Raw genomic sequence first — 20,931 nt, 5'->3', positions numbered from 1 at the left:
AAATAAACATACCCACATCTCGTAAGACAATTAAAAATTCTGATTCTGCTAGTCCATAGGCATTAGATGGCTCTTCTAAAACAGTATATAGACTCCCACATGGACAGAATTCCATAATGAGTACTTTATGTCTTGTTGTTGTCTGAAAAAAAAAATCAGTTTGGGAATCATTATGAAAAAAAAATTTGATTATATGGCAGTACTTAACTGATTTCATTTGTTTTTACTTACTTTTTTCTTCAACTTACTGGAGATTGAACCAGGGTGCTTTACTCCTGCTCTTTTTCTTTTTAATTTTAAAACAGGGTCTCATTAAGTTGCTGAGTAAGGTTGCCCTTGAATTTGCAATTCTCCTGCCTCAACCTCCTAAGTAGCTAGGATTACAGGCATGAGCCTTCAAATCCTGCTTTCTGATTTCATTTGAAGGTAGAATTAGTTATGATGATGAAGGCACTGTCAATTGCTTCACCTAGATTTCACTGAAATACTTGATGACTGTGCACATATAAAAATTAACATCTTCCAAATTCTTATTATGTAAGAAAGTCAGATTTGTTTTGGAAAACCAATGAGTGAAAATGGGCTAAATCTAAACTACAAAATCATTGTTACAGTGTTGAATAATTCTGTTAAAATTATCTTCAATTTCTAGTGTATAGTAGTAGTACATTTAGAACAATAGTACTTTTAAAAATCTCTTAAACACTTGAAATTTTTCTAATGACAAGTACTTTTACTTTGAGGAATGAAGTCTTATCCTTAAAAACAAATAGATGGTAGAATAGTTGAGTAGCACCTCTTGTATTAAAGTTATGATCTGCTCATTTGCATCTCAGCTGGTTTGTTTTGAACTTTAATTTTAATGTACCATTGATTGCAAGATTCATCATCAATACAACAATAGCTTTAAAGGGAAAAAACATCAAATAACATAATACACTATTATCATCATATGCATGCCAATTTTAGAAACTTGAAAATTTTAATGAGTCTTAAAATCCAGATTTCATCTCCAACTTTTTATCTTCCCTATCTCCCCACTGTACCCTTTTTTGCAGTGGGGAGAAAAGAACCTAGGGGTACTCTACCACTAAGCTACCTTCCCAGTCCTTTCCATTTTTTGAGACAAGATCTAAGTTGCAGAGGCTGGCCTTAAATTTTCAATCCTCCTGCCTCAGCTTCCCAAGTAGCTGAGATTAATAGGTGCATGCTATCATAGTAAGTTCCTTTCTTCCGTTTATAATTTTTCTTACATAGCCCCAAAACACTGTTATAAAATATTTTAAACTTCTCTACCATTTAATAGTAACAGAAAAAAAGGGAGAAATATTTTTTAAAAAACTGTTGTCTTTATTTTTTAAAATTATTATTATTTTTTTGCCATACTGGGGGTTGTGGGGATTGAACCCAGGGATGTTTTACCACTAAGTTACATCCTTACCCCCAATCTCATTTTGTTTTTAAACTGGGAATTGAACCCAGGGGTGCTTTACTACTGAGCTATATTCCTAGTCCTTTTTATTTTTTGAGAGAGGGTCTTACTAAGTTGCTTAATGCCTCAGTAAGTTGCTGAGGATGGCCTTGAAATTGCAATTCTCCTGCCTTAGCCTCTCAGGTTGCTGGGATTACAGGCATGCACCATTACACCTTGCTCTTAGCCCTTTTCAAAAATTTGAGACAGTGTCTTGCTAAATTGCTAAGGCTGGCCTTAAAGTTGTGATCCTCCTGTCTTTGTCCCCTAGTTACAGGGATTACAAGTGTGTGCCACAACACCTGGAAAACCTATTGTTTTTAAATAACAAAATAATATATATTGATTGTTGAAAATTTGAGAAATATACATAATTCTATCACCCCAGGATAATTATGTTAACATTATGGTATACTTCCTTTCAGTCTTTTTTATATGGATCAAATTTCATTCTAGTTATACAACAAATGTTTGCATATTACACTGTATATAGATCATATTGCATTATCTATTTTAGTCCTGATTTATTTATATAACATTATTTGTAAGTACATTCTCAGGTAATCAAATTTTTGGTAAAATCTTTTCATTACTGAACTAATGAATAGTGAAGAAATAATTTTATCAAAGAAATTTTGGCTTTTGCTCTATTGGGAAGTCATTTCTGGCCCCTAAAGGATCCTGTCTTAAAGAAATGCTTTTGAGTATCTAGGGGCTTCAGCCAACGGAAAGTTAAACAATGTGATTTATGATGGAATATTTAGGACACACTGTATCACTCCAGAGAAAATGGAGACTATACGAATTCTTCCAAACCTATGGAATGTACTGGAGACTAAAGGTCAGAAATGTAGGCAATGTGTGATGATGGCCTCTTAGTAAAAACTCTGTGTACCAAAGGCTTGGGCAGGCCTTCCAGGTTAGCAACACTACATGTGTATTTTCACATATCAATGCTAGGAGGGTGATGTGTCCCCAAGGACAAGAAACTTCAGTTAGAAACTATTTCATATCTCACTCTGAGTCTCTTCTTTTGGTTGGTCTAATCTGTATACTTTTGCTGTAACAAAATACTAAGCATAGACTAAGTATAGACTAATGTGTAGCCCACGTCTGTAATCCTAGCAGCTCATCCCAGCAGCTTGGGAGTTGTAATCCTCTCCTACTCCTGAGGTAGGAAAATTGCAAATTCGAGGCTAGCCTCAACTATCTGGCAAAGCCCTAAGCAACTATGCAAGACCCTGTCTCAAAAAATAAAAAGGGATAGGGATGTGGCACATGGTTAGATGCCCTTGGGTTCAATCCTCAGTACCAAAACAAAACAAAAAACCCTAAAAGCAAAACTATAAGTACAACACTTTCATGAGTTCTGTGAATCATTTTATGTTCTAATGAAATACCAAATTTGAGAGTCAAAGGAGCTTCCAAATTTAAAGCTGTGGTCTGAAGTTAGAGTAGCCTTCAGTACTCCTGAACTTGAAGCTGGTGTCCTAAGTAAGAGCAGTTTTGTGGGAATTATGCAGTTTGCCAAACTCCTTTGTAGTAGTGTCAGAAGTCTTGGAGCACAGCCTGCAATCTGGAAGGCCAGGCTCTTAACTTTGAGTTTGGCTAACTATGGGAAACAAACCATCACATCTTCTAACTTATTTTGAAAAGGAAAAAAAAAGTTGAATAAGAGACAGGGTCTTGCTAAATTGCCTATGCTGAACTCACTATCCTGCTACCTCAGTCTCCAGAATAACTGGGACTAGAATTGTGTCACCGCATCCAGCTTAATTTAACTTTTTAAATAGTTTTTATTTTACAAACAGCATATTGACTTCTTTATGTACACAGCTATAATTTACATTTGATTAGTTCCTGAGAAATAATCACTAAATATGAAATCAGTAGAATATGGAACATAAACTACCAAACTTTTTCAAAAGAGATGATTTTATTAATTACTTACCTATGTCTTAAAGGGATTAAAATAGATGTTTCAATTATTTCTGGATCATTTTTTCTAATGGAAGTCTTTCTTTTCCTATTAATTTCTAAAATCAATCTTTTAATAACTAGATTTTACAGAGTCATCTCTGGATTACTAGGATTCTTATTCTTTTACAAAGTCTCCTCTGTACTATTTCTCTTTCTCTTTAGTCTTTTTGTAATTATATCACTTTAATTTTAGTGGTTTTTTTTTTTTTTTTTTTTTTTGGTGCTGGGGATTGAATCCAGGGCCTTGTGCATGCAAGGCAAACCCTCTACCAACTGAGCTATAGCTCCAGCCCAAGCTTTTCTTTTTTGAATAATAATACTGATAATCATATTCACCAAATTCTAAAGCCTCTTATTTCTTATACTTTTTTCCTGATTCCATTCTTATGATACTTTATTTCTATTTGTATACCTATTTAAGAATCCTTGGGATAGAATGAGCCCTTACTTTCTTCAGTTTTTAAAATCCAGTTTTAAATGTTAGATTTTGTCTCCTAAATCATAACTATAATAAACACAATGACAAGATTAACTAAAGCTTGTCTACTTACCTCCTCTTCAATAGCAAATAATTTGACAATATTTTTGTGATTAAGTTTTTTTAACACTTCAAATTCTCTCATTTGAACATCCACTGGACGAAGGAAACTTATGTTATTAAATACTTTGATAGCAAATAAATCACCAGTTTTCTAAAAAGAGAGAGAGAGGGAGGTGCATCATTAGTGCTAGCTGTAACAATTTATATTTCTTATGGAATTCCATACACCCTTTAGCAAAGGTAATTTGTACAAAGGTGCCTGACATTTTACAAAGTTAAAATGAATCAATTGGCTATTCAATATTTCATACTGTATATTTTAGAATTTTAAAATGGTTATTTTAATATTACAAATGAAACTTATATTATGATACGCTATAAAGATAGTCATTTATACATCAGAAGATAAAAGCTTTTGTAGAATTAAAAGTGAAGTCATCTTCTGGACAAGAAACTGAAACTGAAACTCCAAGGGTTTCTTTAAGGCCTAATACTTTTAAAGAAGTAAAAGGAACACAGAGGACCAATGTGAAAATACATTCTATTTATGAAATTTTTATTAAAAATCTCAATGTGATTAATTTTTCAGAAATACTGGTTATGAGTGTGAGTGTGTGTGTGTGTGTGTGTGTGTGTGTGTGTATGTTTTTAAGTAGGAGCTGGAGAAGGCATTTCAAATGTACTTCCTGGTTGAATTATACCACTGTTGTCCAGGGCAACTACATGCTGCATGCCTAGGGCAGGCTGTTCCTTCACAGACCCTCTCTAGAGGATGAAGGGCATTTCTTCTTCCCTACTGATGACCATCTTATTCACTTTTTCATGGTCTAGTGAAGTAGATCAGTAGGTAGTATTATAATGCATAGTAGTAGCTAGTAGGGAATTCTAGGGGGTACCAAAGATATGCTTAAGGGGCTGGGGGTATAGCTCAGTGGTACAGCACTTGCCTAGAATGCATGAGGCACAGAGTTTAAGCACCAGTACCAAGGAGGGGGGGGGATAAGAGCTCAAATTTCACTGAATGTCACACTTCCATGTTCTTCATATTAACCTTCCTTGATTCTCTTTCAGACCCACTCATTTCCTTCTATTTAATCAGCAAGCCTCACTTTAGGATAGCCAGTTCTTCCTTCCCTATTTATCCAAGGCTAAACTTCCTAGGAGCAAGATGACAATCATTTTCTCTTTGAGCCTGAGGGTCAAACAGGCATGCCCTTCTTAAAGATATTTCATGGCTCTTGGTATGTCAGGACCGTGTGCTTTTTCCTGCTTTGCAGCCCCCTTTACAGCTTTCCACAGCCATCATTCTCCCCTTACCCCAGAATCTTTTTCTTAAAATCATTTAGCTGCTTTATAATCCCATCTCTCAAGTTCATCACTTGAAGGTCACCATCTCCATGATCCCTGCTGTCCTAGTCACACCAAATACACAGACATATATTCTTTTGGGAGGAAAATGGGCATGAACTGTTTTCAGACAACACGAAAAGAGAAAAACCATTTAAACTTCAATTAAACACTGTTTTAACATTTTTCAGCCAAGGTAAATACACTGCCAAATCTATGTATCACCTAACTAGGGAAAATTTTTATAAGAACACTCGTTTCAAATTCAACCTAAAGTAAGGAGAATTCTAGCAGAGGAACAAGCAGGGAAAGTAAAGCAATGTCTTAATGTACCCATCTTGATTATTTTTAAACTTTTGTAGTCTGTCATATCAGTGATATTAATGGGATACTTGGGGGAATGTACCATTTTCCCTTTATTCACCTTAATAGTCATCAATCCAAGCATATGCAAATGATACTTAAGAGATCTACATATTATGTAAATACATTTGTGCAGATCAACTCATCCTTCCTGCAACTCTCTTCAGCTTCACTATGATTATCACACACATATCCATCCACTCACACAATATTAGATAAAGGCAACTTAATGAAAAACAGAAAGATTAAGTAGTATACTTTGAATGAGAAATAGTATACTTAAGAACTTGGTTATTGCTGGGCTTGGTGGTGCACGCCTGTAATCCCACTGGCTTGGGCAGCTGAGGCAGGAGGATCATGAGTTCAAAGACAACCTCAGCAAAAGTGAGGCACTAAGCAACTCAGTGAGACCCTGTCTCTACATAAAATACAAAATAGAGCTAGGGATGTGGCTCAGTGGTTGAGTGCCCCTGAATTCAATCCTCAGTATCCCCCTCCACCAAAAAAAAAAAAAAAAAAAAAAAAAAACCTAGTTATTAAGGAAAAACAGGATTTGGAGGATGACCGGGGGTATAGCCCTAAATATTTAAAATGATGTCACTAAGTACAAATACACTGGGATTGTAGCTCAGTGGAAGAGCACTTGCTTAGCACATGTGAGGCACTGGGTTTGATCTCCAGCAATACATAAAAATAAATAAAATAAAGATATTAAACAAACAAACAAACAAAAAAGAACAAACACGGTTTCTATGAACACATCCCTGAAATGTTTATTTCTTAAGAACTTCAGGTTGTTTTAGGGTAATCTAATCTGTCCTCACTCATTCATTTATTCATTCAACAAACACTGAAGATCTACTATGTGCTTGCCCTCACATGAAGGACACTGAGTATCAAAGTAATGAAAGACCAGAATATATAAATATCCACTAATGCCAGGTACTTTAAATATGTCTCACCCAGTCTCTATGACTATCAATTGTCATACCATCAGTTTCTAATTTATTTCCTTCCTAATGCCACCTTGATACTAAGTTGAAACTGTGCGCGCAAGTACTACACATGTGCCTGAAACATACCAAATGATCATTAAAATTTGTTAATTTGGAACATAGAAAGACAGACGGATCTATTTTCAATGTTAAATCCTATGGCATTACCTATTTTCTCTTCATGGCACAAAACAAAAACAATTTCTAAGAAACATTTAAGATTGATCATAATGAACTTAAATAAGGATCCAGAGATAATGCACAATTCTATAACCAAAGGGGAAAATGCTAAAGCTGTCCATATGACACTTCTGATTCATGCTTCATAAGCCACAGAGGCTGTTTATAATCATATTTTCTCCCCAGAGGAAACAGCCCTTCCCCAGTACACTTTTTAACACTGACAGAAATGACTGATAATCTCACAATTATAGTAAAACAGGAAGAAATTCCTCTCTACCAAAATGTTTAGAACCCTTGTTTCTGAAAATAAGAATTTAGGAGGGACCAAACACCTTTTGGCTTAAAACAAATTTGTAGAGCTAAAAAACGATTGGTTACTTGTATTATAAAAGAATTTTTTACTTTATTATTTTTCTAGTTTCTTTCCCAGAACAGACGCTTTAATTATCTTTAATTTCTAAACTTTAAATTATTTTAATTTTCTTTTAATTTCATTCTCCAATATAGAATCTGACAAAAATCCTTTTGGTCCTTGAAGTGCTTCTGGAATTGGCCCTTCTATTCCTACTCCACTATTACATTCGGATTATCCCACACCTAGACTTCTTGTTGAGACTCTCATTTTACTACAATCTACCTTGTGGGATGATGTTCTAGAGGGGGCACAAACCCTTGGTACAATAGATCAGAATAATCTGTGGGTTCCCCTCCACTGTGCACATATGCTTCCCTTTACCTCCTACTGATTTCACACCATCAGAGTACAGGGTTGGTTATAAAATCAAAAGGTACAACACTAATCTTCCCCAGTCTCTTTGCAATCAACCTCCTAATTTTTCTCCATTTTGTAACACACAGGCTCTGCCACCAACAATGGGTAGATGAGTTCCCTGCTTCTGACACAAACTAAACATTCAATAATAAAAAATTCATTTAAAAACCAAAATTGCCAAGTCAAACACTTTAGTATAAGTATACTTCTCAGAAAAAAATATATATAGTGATAAAAAAATTTCAGTTTTTACTGTACCAACCTTATGTCTTCCACGAAAGACATTTGCTGTAGCTCCTTGGCCTAAGATATCAGATAAAAGCCACAGATGATTAGAAGTGCTCTGCATCTCGGCTTGGTCAGGTGTTTCTTTTGTTATACTAAGGGAAGAGAAAAGATTTATAGGTATGGTATAAGGGAATAATATAGTTAGAAAACAAATGTTAGTTATTTTTAATCTCAAATAAGACTACTCATTTGCCAGGCATGGTAACACATGCCTTGTAATCCCAGAGGCTCAGGAGGCTGAGGCAGGAGGATCACAACTTTGAAGCCAGCCTCAGGAACTCAGTGAGGCCTTAAGCAACTTAGTGAGACCCTGTCTCAAAATAAAAAAAATAAAGAGGGATGGAGATGTGGCTCAGTGGTTAAGTGCCCCTGGGTTTAATCCCCTCCCCCCCCTTCCAGGCTATCCATTATTTATTGCTAAGTTTTATTCATAAACTTAAGTTCTACATAAAAATCTAAATTTCTAGAAATATTACAGGCTGAAACACTGTGTGGGCTCTGGGAAAAAAGATTACCCAATGACATCTTATATATTTAGTTTAACTTGCATTACAGGTCTAAAAGAAACATCTATTTTCTACTTTTATCTTTGTTAATAAGCATTATAGCTCCTTCAAATATTGTGAATGATTAATCAAGGATACATTATATTTTAAAAATATAAAGAGGATACAAACTTTAAAGGAAAGCAATATAATAGAAATATAGAAAAATTACACTGTTTCCACCATGGACAGGGTAGCAGTAATGAAAACAATTCTTGTCACTATATAACATTTTCATTATCTAAAATTTCATCTATTATCTAAAATTGTCCACAGAGGTGGACAATCATAATGGAAAGGTTTAATTATTATTCCTTTGAAGTACTGACAATTCTGAAATTATTTAAGGACAGTTTCCTCTAACCTCCAAGTCTATAAATACACATATACCAAGCATACATTACCAACTTTTAAAAAGTAACCATCATGGGCTGGGGTAGTGGCTCATCCGCAGAGCACTTGCCCAGCCCGTGCAAGGCACTGGGTTTGATCCTCAGCACCACATAAAAATGAATAAATAAAATAAAGGTACTCTGTCCATCTACAAGTAAAAAAATATTAAAAAAGTAACCATCATCTCTAGCCCTGTCTTTTAATACTGGAAAACTATGGAACTACAAATTTATTAAAATATTTGAGCTCCGTGTTGGAATAAAAGTGAGGTATGTTAACACTGCATAAACACTAGTTCCATCATGCTCCTTTAAACCTTCTATAATGTCAGATCAAAACATAATCTTAATATCCCTTCATAGTAAGTTAGAACAAAAAGCAGTATGTTGAACTGGGAATTCCATGATGAATTAATAACTAATACTAATTAAACTGTGCTAATATTTCAAGCAGGGTTAAGTATATGTAGAATGGCCGGAGTCTAAATTTCACCACTCTCTTGTATACTAGGATGTATTTATATAATTTTACCATGCAGCTAGTTCAGATAAGGATTTTATATACATCAACTAATTGGAAATCATCAAAAAAAAAAAAAAAAACAAGATCCCCTTTTCATAAATAAGGAATACTCATCTGTAAACTGCCACATTGCACACAGGACTTAATAATGAACTGAAATATCTCATGCAAAACTTCTCTAATTAATGTAACTTTGCTGTTTCATAGAACTAAATGGCAAAAAGGTATCATTAAGTACTTTCTTAGTGGATAACATAAACACTTATCAGCTTAGATATCTCCTCACTCTATATGATGATATAAAATAGGGTTCCAAAACATTGATCATGGGAAACGCATTTTGAAATTATCTTCCGATAACCCCCTAACAGCGCTGAAACATGACTCAGCACACCCACCAGGTGCTTGCTATATAAATCTTCCCAAATTTTTGACAAGAGGCACTCAACAAGTATGTTTGTTAATAGCGATGTTGTGTTAAGTCTACTTCCTTTCACCATTCAAAAAACGAAAGTCACATAGGATGAAAACAGGTTTGGTGACATGGCCTACGGACAAAGTTCCAGGATTTCCAAACTCTGTGAATCATTTATTAGATATTATTTTAGAGGGTCGGGAGTGAACAAAGGGGGGTCATTTAACAATTACTGGGAAGAGCTGTTTTGAGGCTACCTACTAAAAACACTTGAGAAGTGGATTAGGAAAAAAAACCCGTAAGCCAGGTCAACAAGGAAGGAAACGCTTGGGAATTTGCATTTTCTGTGTATATTAAAGTCGTCTTCTGCTTCTGGCTTCCGGTGAGTCAACCTTTGATGTTAACATCACTGAAACCCTAGAGAAACGTCTCTTTTTAATCATCTGAAATATCAGCCCTTTTAAAAACTACCAATCGTGTCAACCCTTGGAAAGTAGGTAACAAGCGGCGAGTCCAACTCCCGGGGAGGAAGCAGCCCTTCTTCCTCGGACGGCCGGAGCCCTGACCCGGTACCGGGCATCGACTCGTCCTCTGCGTACTCAACGCCGTGGGACCTGGGAGGGCCCCGGGCTGCCGGTCAGAGGGCTGGCCGCGGGCCACTACAGATGAAGGGGACAGGGCTGGCACGACCATTCCACCCGGCTTCGGGCGCCCCGGGCACCGGGAGGCGGTGTCCGCGCAGTCAGGGTCCGAAGAGACTTGGCCTCAGGCCGTGCGGGGCTACTCAGGGCGCCCGCCGCGTCTCCGCTCTGACTCAGCATCCCAGTCCCCCACAGGGGGCGGGGGCGCTGGCGCGGCAGGCCCCGCTACCAGAGCCTCGCGCGGCCTCAGCCCCTCCGTCCGCCCCCGCCCCACTTCCACTTACCCAGCCGGGTCTCCGCCGCGCCACCGCCAGCGGGTTCCCGCGGCCTTCTGGAGCCCGGGGCTACTTCCGGCTTCGCGAGTCCTGGCCGAGGGTCACGTGACCGACGGCCAGCGCGCGCGAATGCGCGTGCGCACGCCTGCCGGCCGGTCCGCTTACCACCGCAAACGCTGAGAGCTTCCCGTGCCGCTGTAGCTATGGGTCGGAGGGTGGGGAACCGACCACATCCACACCTCTGCCTATTCCTCCGCCCCGTGGCCCTAGTTCTGAGGTTGAAGCTGGAAAGCTCTGCGCAGTAAACACAGTAATTCAGATTCCCTGAACTGCAGATCCCACCCTGTCACCAAGAGCCAGCAGAGCACGAAGTGCGGTGACACTGGGGAGCTAGGGATTGCAAACATTCCAATAATCACAGGTGGGCAGCATGCTGGACACCTGAGGGGTTATCGAAGAGAAATATCGTAGTCTGTAGGGAAGAGATTTGTACTTATTTTAAAGACCACTATGATTGCAGTAGTGCCAGATTATCATCTCACAATATTCATAAATGAAATTCTTGGGCTGGGGCTGTAGTTCAGGGGCAGAGCGCTTGCCTAGCATGCATGGGGCACTGAGTTCGATCCTCAGCACCACATAAAAATAAACAAAATAAAGGCATTCTGTCCATTTACAACTACAAAAAAAATGAAATTCTTAATATGTTCACTTAATTCCCTCTTTCAAATTGTATTTGGGAAAATGACAGTATTGGAGGATTAAAAAACAGGTTCTGTTTAAGCAGGTTTTGTACCTTTATAAAGAGATCCCTTCTGGCCACGACAGCACAGGCAAGGGCACAGAATTCTGCTGATCTATAGCAAGATTTCTGAGTGGAGAGGAAGAGGAAAGAGATGCTTCCCAGAACCTAACTACAGCAAACATCATTGAATGGGAAACCCTGGCCGAGTGGTTAAGAGGAGAGGCACTGATATGGAGCAGACATAAGAGTTGGCAGTTCCAGCTCTCTCTGCCAGTTACTGACTTTAAGCAAGTTTCTTCTCTTTCTAGGCCTCAGGTTTTATCAAATGCACAATGGAGATAACAAAAGTCCACTCCAATGAATTCTTAGAAAGGAAGTTATTTTATTAGAATTTTAAACAATGTTTAAGTGATGAAATAATTCTAACAACAAGGTATTCGCTACTTACAATTCCAATCAATTTCAGTTCTTTTATGTCATGACAAGAGTAAAGAACTGTCAAAGTTCCTTCTAACAGTAAAACCCACAGCTCAAAGCTGTGGGGGGAAATATGACTGAGCCAAAGAACTTCACGTTGACCACATAAGTGATGCACATTAAAACACCACACAATACTTTCCTACAAGGCCAAGCCACTTGTGAACCAGTTAATATTAGCGTTAAGCTTTAAATAAACTGTTAGGCACGGGACTAAATCAGGCATCATAAAACCCTGTGGTTCCATAGTCAAGTCATACAAATCCCCAAGTCTTTTGCCTCATTTATCTCAACTGTAACAAGTGAGATTCATCCTTGAGACAATCATTTGGGTGCTAGCTTTTGAAAATAAGGTAATTGATGGGACTGTTAATAGTACTTGGGGGGAACTTTAAGGAATGAGATGAGAATTGTTATACATGATTATATAACAGAAGAATTCAATTTCTATTTACACTCTGATTTCCACATCCTGATTTCTCCTAGCTCTACACATGGGAATCTTTTGAAGGGCTTTAAAGAATTGGGGACAGCCAGGCATGTTGATATATGCCTGCAGTATCAGCTACTTGGGAGGTTAGTGTAAAAGAATTGCTTGAGCCCAGGAATTTGAGGCCAGCCTGGGAAACACAGCAAGACTCTGTCCCTCCCCCCAAAAGAGCTAGAGAAAGAAGATAACAATTTTCTGCATGTATAATTAATAGTACAGTATTTGTACTAATAAATAAATTCATGTTTAACTTATAGATTTTTTTTTTTGGTAGTACTGGGGATTGAACTCAGGGTCTTATACATTAGGCAAGCTATGTTGTTACCACTGACCTACATCCCCGGACCTAACTTATGGAATTCTAAATGAGTTATGAGGTAGCTACCATTATTTTCCCCATTTTTGAGATGGGGAAACTAAGGCAGGAAGAAGTTATTTAACTCGATCCAGGTTTTAAACTGGTATCTAAACCTACATACCTGGGTCCAGAGCCAGTGTTACATAAGCTTTTAGCTGCTATGCTACTCATTAGTGTACTTTGAATAATTACTACTATTTCAAGAGATGTGACTATTTCTTCCATACTTCAGGAGAACCTAAGGAAGAAATACCCACTTTCATTTAACTATTTTTAAAAACATTTATACATTCCACTGACCTATTTTTATAGTTAACTGCCAATTTAGTTTAGTACTTTTATTCCATGATGTAAGGAAAATATTTAAAGTCTCCTGTGGATTAAAACCCAGAAAAAGATCAGGTGCCCAATTCAGAATTCAATTTTAGGAAATTAAAGGCCACTGAAGCCCATCTACAAAACTTCTAGGCAACACATTAGCCTAAGGCAAAACACCCAACAAACCCTCCCAGGGGGGGAAAAAAAACAAAAAACAAAAACCTCCCCCTTTTCCTTTTGTGATGCTGGAAAACTAATGCAGGGGTTTTTTACACATACTAGGCAGGTGCTCTACCACTGAGCTATACCCAAACCCCACAACCTCCTCCCTGAATATCTTAATTTGGCCTTTAAAATTTAAACTTAAATGTCTATAGTTATTCTGCTGCTTGGTTTTATCCCTTCTCTCTCTTTGAATACTACTATTGATACTTGCTTTCTCCAGTAGTCATGAATAAAAATGAGGAAGGCAGGGGAAGTGATGCTAGTAATTAAATAGTAGCTATTTACAAACATTATAAACACATAGGTACTGTACTCTTAAGTACACCCAATAACAGAAAAAAAAATGGGATTTTAATTCTATGAACAGATTTACCTAGGCTTTTTCAAAAGCAAAAACCAGAATGAAATTGCATGTAACTTTTTAGGGCTGTAATTAAGTGAAATAAGGCATCTATGTACTCATATTTGCAAACTTTTAAATGGAAAATCAGAGTGCTTAAGACAGGGAAATGAGGCCAAAATTTCTATAATAATTCCAGGAAAGACTTGGTAGATTTCACTACGTAAAATTTATTTTTTTTTAATAAAAAATGTATAACACTGGCACCTACTTTTCAATCGATTAATTTATGAACCCATTCTCTTTCACATTGGCTTTGAAACAGTTTAAAGAAACGTAATGGCTATCTACAAAAAATTAGTTTTGATTGCTGCATTCCCCCCGAAACTGTATGTGTCTGCACACATAAAGAAAACTAAAAATTTTTAATATTTTATATTCATCAATTTTTAAGAAAAGTACACTGTTTTCCACTGCTATGGTCTTTATAAAGAAAGGACTTAAAGTTTCAAATAAAGAAAAATTAAGATATGAGGCATAACTCTGCTGTCTTTAAACAGCATTTTTATATAGAACAATTTGAGCTGGCATGCAAGCAACTTCTCTTGTTGTCACATACCTATATATAGGGAAAAGTACACCCACTTTACAAAAAAATTCTAATACATATACTGCAGTAAGCTCAAAACAATATTAAAAAGACCAGTGTGAATGGCACACAAAAATTTCTTCTTTATAAATTATTAACTGGAATTCCTGATCATGAAGTAGGCACAGGGAAATCCAGTCCTTAGGGCTTTGCTCTCTGGAAGAACACCTGTAAATAATTAAAAAAAAAGAAGTCAGAAAATAAAATCTTTTTCACATAAAGAATGGTTCCAACTTTCTGAGAGACAGTCACTCTTTTTTTTTTTTTGGGCGGGGGGAGCGGTGGATAATGGGGATGGAACTCAGGGGCACTCAACCACTGACTTATATCCTCAGCCCTATTTTATTTGTTTGTTTGTTTATATATGGTACTGAGGATTGAAACCAGTGCCTCATATGTGCTAGGCAAGTACTTTGCCATGAAACCACAACCCCAGACGTCCCCCAGTCCTATTTTGTATTTTATTTCGAGATAGGGTCTCACTGAGTTGCCTCACTTTTACTAAGGCTAGTTTTGAACTTGCAATCCTCCTGCCTCAGCCTCCCAAGCTGCTGGGATTCCAGGCGTGTGCCACCACGCTCAGTGAGAGTCACTCTTTTGTAACATGCCAGATATTTAAAACACTTCATACTTTATAAATTCACACATAATTCAAGATAAGAACTTTCTCTTCTGGAAGTCTAGATATAACTTGTCAATATTATGCAATTGGGAAAGTAATAAAAATATGCTATTATCTCTAATGCTGTAAGTTTCAAGCGGTCAGAAGAAAATATGCTTTTGATACCTCTCTACCATCAAAATTAACATTGGAAAAAAATTAACACCGGAAATTAAATTTTGAGGATGAAACAAGTCAAAGATGAAGTAGTAGTTCAAATCCTTAAGGAATTTACTATTTATATGATGATTAAATGGTGGTTCCAGTTCAATACTTGAGATACAAAAAAGTAGGCTGGAGGTTATGCCAGGCATTGGTTCAGTATCATACCCTACCATCAATATTGCATTACTAAATGATAGGTGGTGAGTTCATTGAGGACAAGTTCAATGATAGGTGGTGAGTTCATTGAGGACATATTTATCATTGTATTTCTAGCACTTAGTAGATCTACTATTCATCTGACAAAAAGCCTAAGTGCAGAGAAAAGGATGATCACCATTTGAGCAAACAAAATGATTTCAAGGAGGTGAGGTTTAAGGAAAGCCTAGAAGAACGGGTAGAATTCATAAAGAAAGAGGGATGCCAATAAGGCAGAATTTTTGAAAAATAGCACCAAGAGCAACAGCAAAAATAGCAAAGACAGTTCCTATAAGAGAAACTAGAAAGGTAATCTGAGATCAGAATCCGAAAAAAAAATTGTAAATGCCTAACTAAAAACCATGAACTCATTTTTAGTAAATGATGAGTTTAGGAAGGTTATGGGGAAGGGCAACAGACTTGGAAGTACTGTTTGACATTTTTAAATAGATCAGCCTGGCTAGAACAAATGAAGGGGACATAGGACCCAGAGAAAGAGGAAAGAATCAGTAAGATCTGAGATCAACAAGATATAGAGGGAGAAGTAGGCAGAAAGAATGAATTTCATTTTTTTTTATTAGAAGAATAATTCTAACACTGAGATAATGCTACTACTAAAAGACTGTCATCACTTCATAAAGATTGTACAGATCGAATAAGTAACATTCAGAGCACTAGCTTTCTATAATGTACCTATAATGTTATTGATCTAATAAAGATTTCTTCAATCTTCTAATCAAGTTTGATTTAAAATTTACTGAAGAGAAGTTATTTCCAGAAATAGTTCTCAATATTCTCCCACACAAATTCTTTTGAGATGTTTAAGCTACGAAACTATAATTATGAAAGTAACTGACAAGGGAAGATGTTGGAATCAGTCAAAGGATGACACTTTTAACTATTTATTCAATAAAGTCTTTTGAATTATGAATTCTATGGAACGTCTTGGGCAAAATAACCAGGTTATTCACTCATTACCTGCTACCAAGAAATTTAGTACACTGTTTTGCTCTCAAATTTACTGAAGGTAATAAACAGACAAAATGTGAAATGTCTGAGGACCTAGGTGAAAACAACATAATCTTCCTCTCATTAATTTTACTATAAATATGAATACCAAATAAACATTTGGCATTTCTTGCCAACTTACAAGGGTTTTCTTGTTTAATTCAGTGGTTTTGCAAAATAAAAAGAGCTTTGATGGCAAACCTAAGGATTCTCCTTTTGGTCTATTACACAATTCGAATGTTTCAAGATAGGATGTAAGCAAACAATTCATACTTTTGTTTATATATATACTTAAATATTTATTTTTTAGGTGTAGTTGGACACAATGCCCTTATTTTTTGCAGTGCTGAGGATCGAACGCAGGGCTTCGCACGTGCTAAGCTCTACCACTGAGCTACAACCCCAGTCCTTGCTTATGTATTTTTAACTCCCTCCTTTCAACTTAATATGGGCAGCTGTTCTTTTTTTTTTTTTTTAAAGAGAGAGAGAGAGAGAGGGAGAGAGAGAGAGAGAGTTTTAATATTTATTTTTTTTAGTTATCGGCGGACACAACATCTTTGTTTGTATGTGGTGCTGAGGATCGAACCCGGGCCGCACGCACGCCAGGCGAGCGCGCTACCGCTTGAGCCACATCCCCAGCCCCGGGCAGCTGTTCTTGAACATTGTTTTTTCCCCTATGTTCCTATTTACTTATGTCATGGAACTGTCAAAGAGACTGGCATTTTCATACAATACATTCAAGGTATGAAGACATTCAGTGTGCATACTTAACTTCATATGATCTTTTCTAAGAGCTTAGTTGAGAGGGGTTTCATGGAAACATCTGTAACTGCAGATCTTAGAAGCAGTGTTTAGAACACAAGATATCCCAAAGTAACTACAGCATATATATATTCTCTTTGGGCCCTCAAGTATTACCTAATTGTAGGAAGATATAGAAATTTCCCAAAAACCCACCTTTAAGTAATTTTTAAAAACTTTAGCATCAGGCTGCTGAAGTGCTTGACAAAATTCCTGTGGGGCAGGAAAGAGAATAGATATGTTAATAATAAACCCATCTTAATCCAAATCCACAGTACTATTAAAAAAAACAAAATAAGAAAATAACTATTTATTATTCATTTATTCAGGTACTGAGGCTTGGACCCAGGGTGCTCTGCCTCTGAGTTACATCCTCAGCCCTTATCTTATTTTTAATTTGAGACACGATCTCACTAAGTTGCTGAGGTTGGCCTCAAACTTGTAATCCTCCCGCCTTAGATTCCTAAGTAGCTAGGTTTACAGGCATGTGCCACATGCCTAGCTTTTTTTTTTTTTTTTTTAAATTGTGGCAAAAAACACAACTTACCATCTTAACCATTTTTACATTTATTTCACTTTGCATATGATCCAAAGGTTCATCCATGTTTTACCATTTGACAATATCCTTCTTTATTTAAGGCTGAATAATATAACATATATGTTCCATATTTTCTTTATCTATACACTTATAAATGTACATTAAGACATTAAGCCTGTTTCAAATCCATAGTACTTCTATATAGCTTATAAAAATCAACCCAAACAGATTCTCATTACAAAAAATTTTAAGGCATTTTCAAATAGAAAACTTAACAGATAGGCTGCCTTCATATGCCTCTCCTGGACAAGGTAAACAGCAAACAGGACAAAAATTACATTGCTACAGCTGTAAGGGGTCACTCAGTAGAGTTAGATCTAAAAAAAAATAAAGATAATTTTCTAAAGTAGAATTAATCAGAAAGTGTTGTCAGAATACAAGGCATATGAGAAAAGGAGACCGAGGTAGCTTAAACTATCTTTTTTTAAAAAATATTTTTTAGTTATACACGGACACAATATCTTTATTTGTTTATTTATTTTTATGTGGTGCTGAACCCAGTGCCTCATATGTGTGAGGCAAGTGCCCTGCCACTGAGCCACAACCCCAGCCCTTAAACTATCTTTTATAATCAAATCACTAGATAAAAATATGAAAATTTATTTTGGCAATCTGGAAAGATATTAGCTATAATTGAGTGGTATATTTCTATTGCTCATAGGCAAAGAGTTCACATGAATAATTACTTACTGATTTCATAAAAATGTTTACTTGTATAACTATTTCCAAATTTTCAGTGGTTCTTTAAAAAACAGGATTATAGGGTTGGGGATGTAGTTCAAAGGTACAGAACTTATCTAGTATGCATAAGGTCCTGGTTTCAATTTGAGCACCACAAAAACAAAGCAAAAAAAAAAAAAAAAAAACCAAACTCAGAATTATAAAAATTTTTTAAAGCATTTGTTTTTTAGGTGGGAGATCTCATGAAAATTGAAGGGAGGGCTGGGGTTGTGGCTCAATGGTAGAGTGCTTGCTTCACACATGTGAGGTACTGGATTCAATCCTCAGCACTACATAAAAACAAAGATATTGTGTCCGTCTACAATTAAAACAATATTTTAAGGGCTGGGATGTAGCTCAGTGGCAAAGCATCTGCCTTGCATTCACAAAGTCCTGGGTTCGACCCCCAGTTCCAAAAAAAGGGGGACAAAAACCCCCCAATATTTTTAAAAAATCTGAAGAGAAACCAGTAGAGTAGAAGAAAGGGACCAGGAGGAGGGAGGAGATATTGACCAAAATTATGTGTATATAATTATAATATATCAATAAAAATATGGGAAAAAAACCCCTGCTATTACAACCCGGGCAGCCAGGCGCAGTGGTGCACACCTGTAACCCCAGCAGCTTGGGAGGCTGACACAGGGAGATTGCAAGTTCAAAGCCAGCCTCAGCAAAAGCAAAGTGCTAAGCAACTCAGTGAGACCCTGTCTCATTAAATAAAATATGAAATAGGGCTGGGGCTGAGTGGTTGAGTGCCCCTGAGTTCAATCCCCAGAACTCCCTCGACCCCCACCCCCATAAAACAAAAACAAAACAAAACAAAACAAAACAGCCCATGGGTGGGGGGACATTTCTCCACCCCCTATCCTTCTAATGCTGGGTACTGAACTCAGGGCCTTATGCATGCAAGGTGAATACTCTACCACCAAGTTCTACCCCTAGCCATAAAAACTCTGAAAGGACATCACTGAAAGACATCCCGTGTTAAAATGTCCATAACTATCCAAAGCGATCCAAAAATGGAATTGGTGCTAAGGAGAAATGGCATGAGGTCTGCCAGTAATGTGACATTTGTTGCTCTCTCTTTTCTCCTTGATGCTTAAGCTGGCCACCACATCCATGAAGGGATGTTTCCCCATCTGCAATACCTGGGCCCAAGTGACACAGTGGTCAGGGACTTGGTGCAGGCCACGATAGTGAATTATAACATGCACAGGGAGCTCAGTTGGCACCAAAAAAACTTGTCTTTCAACATACCTCAGATCCAATAGAAAAACCATTGGGTGCAGATTATGATGCTTAAGAACATGACACCATCACCCCTCATGTGATTCTATTTAGATTATGGAGAGCAGATCCTGGTGGATGTAGAGATCAAGAGCAGTAAGGAGATCACAGAGCACATTAAAAAAACAAAACAAAATGGAAACAAACAAACAAACATGGGTAAGAATAAAGAAAACCCTCCAGAAAGAGGAACAGGAGAAGTTCTCTTGCCCAGTCCACTTTGGCCTTAAAGGTATTTCCCATGGGAATGCATCTGAGAAGTGGAAGGGTAGATGCTTTACTTGGGCCTAGTGCCACTACCCACAGAGACTAAGGGGAATTAGAAAGCAACTCTGAAAACCATTGTGTGGGACTAGGTAGTTACTTTGACCACAGGAAAGTTGGTTTCTGCCACTAAAAAGACTGTGGAAATCTAACTGCAATACAAGGGACCCCCTTTACGCACCTGCATATAAGGATGTGAGGAAAAGAGCATTCACTGGCTGAGATGCTAAATAAATACCCCTGCTCCATCAGGTTGACAAAATGCTTATTAACTCCAAAGACAAAAAACAAAATGAGCTACAGTTTGAAAGCAATCTCTATCATCAAAATCCCAATGACATTTTTTACTAAAAAAGAAAAAACACTACTAAAGTTCATATGGAATTACAAAGACCCCTATTAGCAATATTAACCTCAAGAAAGAACAAAGCTGAACTCATCATACTTTCTGATTTCAAAAGATGTTACAAAGCTACAACAAAAATAAGTATGGTATAGGCATAAAGAAAGACACATAGACCAAAGAAACAGAATCAAGCCACAAAATACATCCATACATATACAGTCAACTGATTTTTCTTTTGGTGCTGGGGATTGAGCCCACGGTCTCACTGAGCTACATTGTACCCCAGTCAACCAATTTTGATAAAAAGAATAGTTTCTTCAACACATATCATTGGGAAAGCTGAATATCCCCATAGAGAAGAATGAAAATAGATCCTTATCTCACACCATACACAAAAATCACCTCAAAATGTATTACAGTCTTAAACAAAAGACCTGAAATTGTAAAACTCAGAAGAAAGCACAGTGGGAAAGCTTCAAGATACTGGTGTTGGCAATGAATTCAAGGATATCATGAAAAAGTACAAGCACCAAAGTAAAAATAGATAAGCAGG

General features: G+C 37.0%; 2 protein-coding genes across 5 annotated transcripts in view; both read right to left on the bottom strand.

Annotated features, from left to right (window-relative positions):
• The window catches only part of Tbk1 (TANK binding kinase 1), a 45,095-nt gene extending 34,272 nt beyond the window's left edge, over window positions 1–10,823 (bottom strand). Inside the window, exons 1-4 of one of the 2 annotated variants that reach the window (XM_076854821.1) lie at window positions 10,741–10,823; window positions 7,915–8,032; window positions 4,003–4,143; window positions 13–142 (exon numbers count right to left, since the gene is read on the bottom strand). In XM_076854821.1, coding sequence (XP_076710936.1) covers window positions 13–142; window positions 4,003–4,143; window positions 7,915–8,001 — 358 coding nt within the window. In that variant the 5' untranslated portion in view covers window positions 8,002–8,032; window positions 10,741–10,823. Of the gene's footprint in view, window positions 1–12; window positions 143–4,002; window positions 4,144–7,914; window positions 8,033–10,740 lie in introns of those variants that run through there. The other variant, XM_076854822.1, reaches the window with a different exon arrangement.
• A 3,071-nt stretch (window positions 10,824–13,894) lies between these two features.
• The window catches only part of Xpot (exportin for tRNA), a 39,326-nt gene continuing 32,289 nt past the window's right edge, over window positions 13,895–20,931 (bottom strand). For all 3 annotated transcript variants that reach the window (XM_076854818.1, XM_076854819.1, XM_076854820.1), the window contains 2 exons: window positions 17,320–17,376; window positions 13,895–14,501 (listed from right to left, as the gene is read on the bottom strand). In XM_076854818.1, coding sequence (XP_076710933.1) covers window positions 14,475–14,501; window positions 17,320–17,376 — 84 coding nt within the window. In that variant the 3' untranslated portion in view covers window positions 13,895–14,474. The remainder of the gene's footprint in view (window positions 14,502–17,319; window positions 17,377–20,931) is intronic.

This window comes from Callospermophilus lateralis, chromosome 4 (genome assembly GCF_048772815.1).
Source record: "Callospermophilus lateralis isolate mCalLat2 chromosome 4, mCalLat2.hap1, whole genome shotgun sequence".
Lineage (NCBI taxonomy): Eukaryota > Metazoa > Chordata > Mammalia > Rodentia > Sciuridae > Callospermophilus > Callospermophilus lateralis.
Note: the sequence above shows the minus strand (reverse complement) of the source record. Positions and strands in the feature narration are given on the sequence as shown.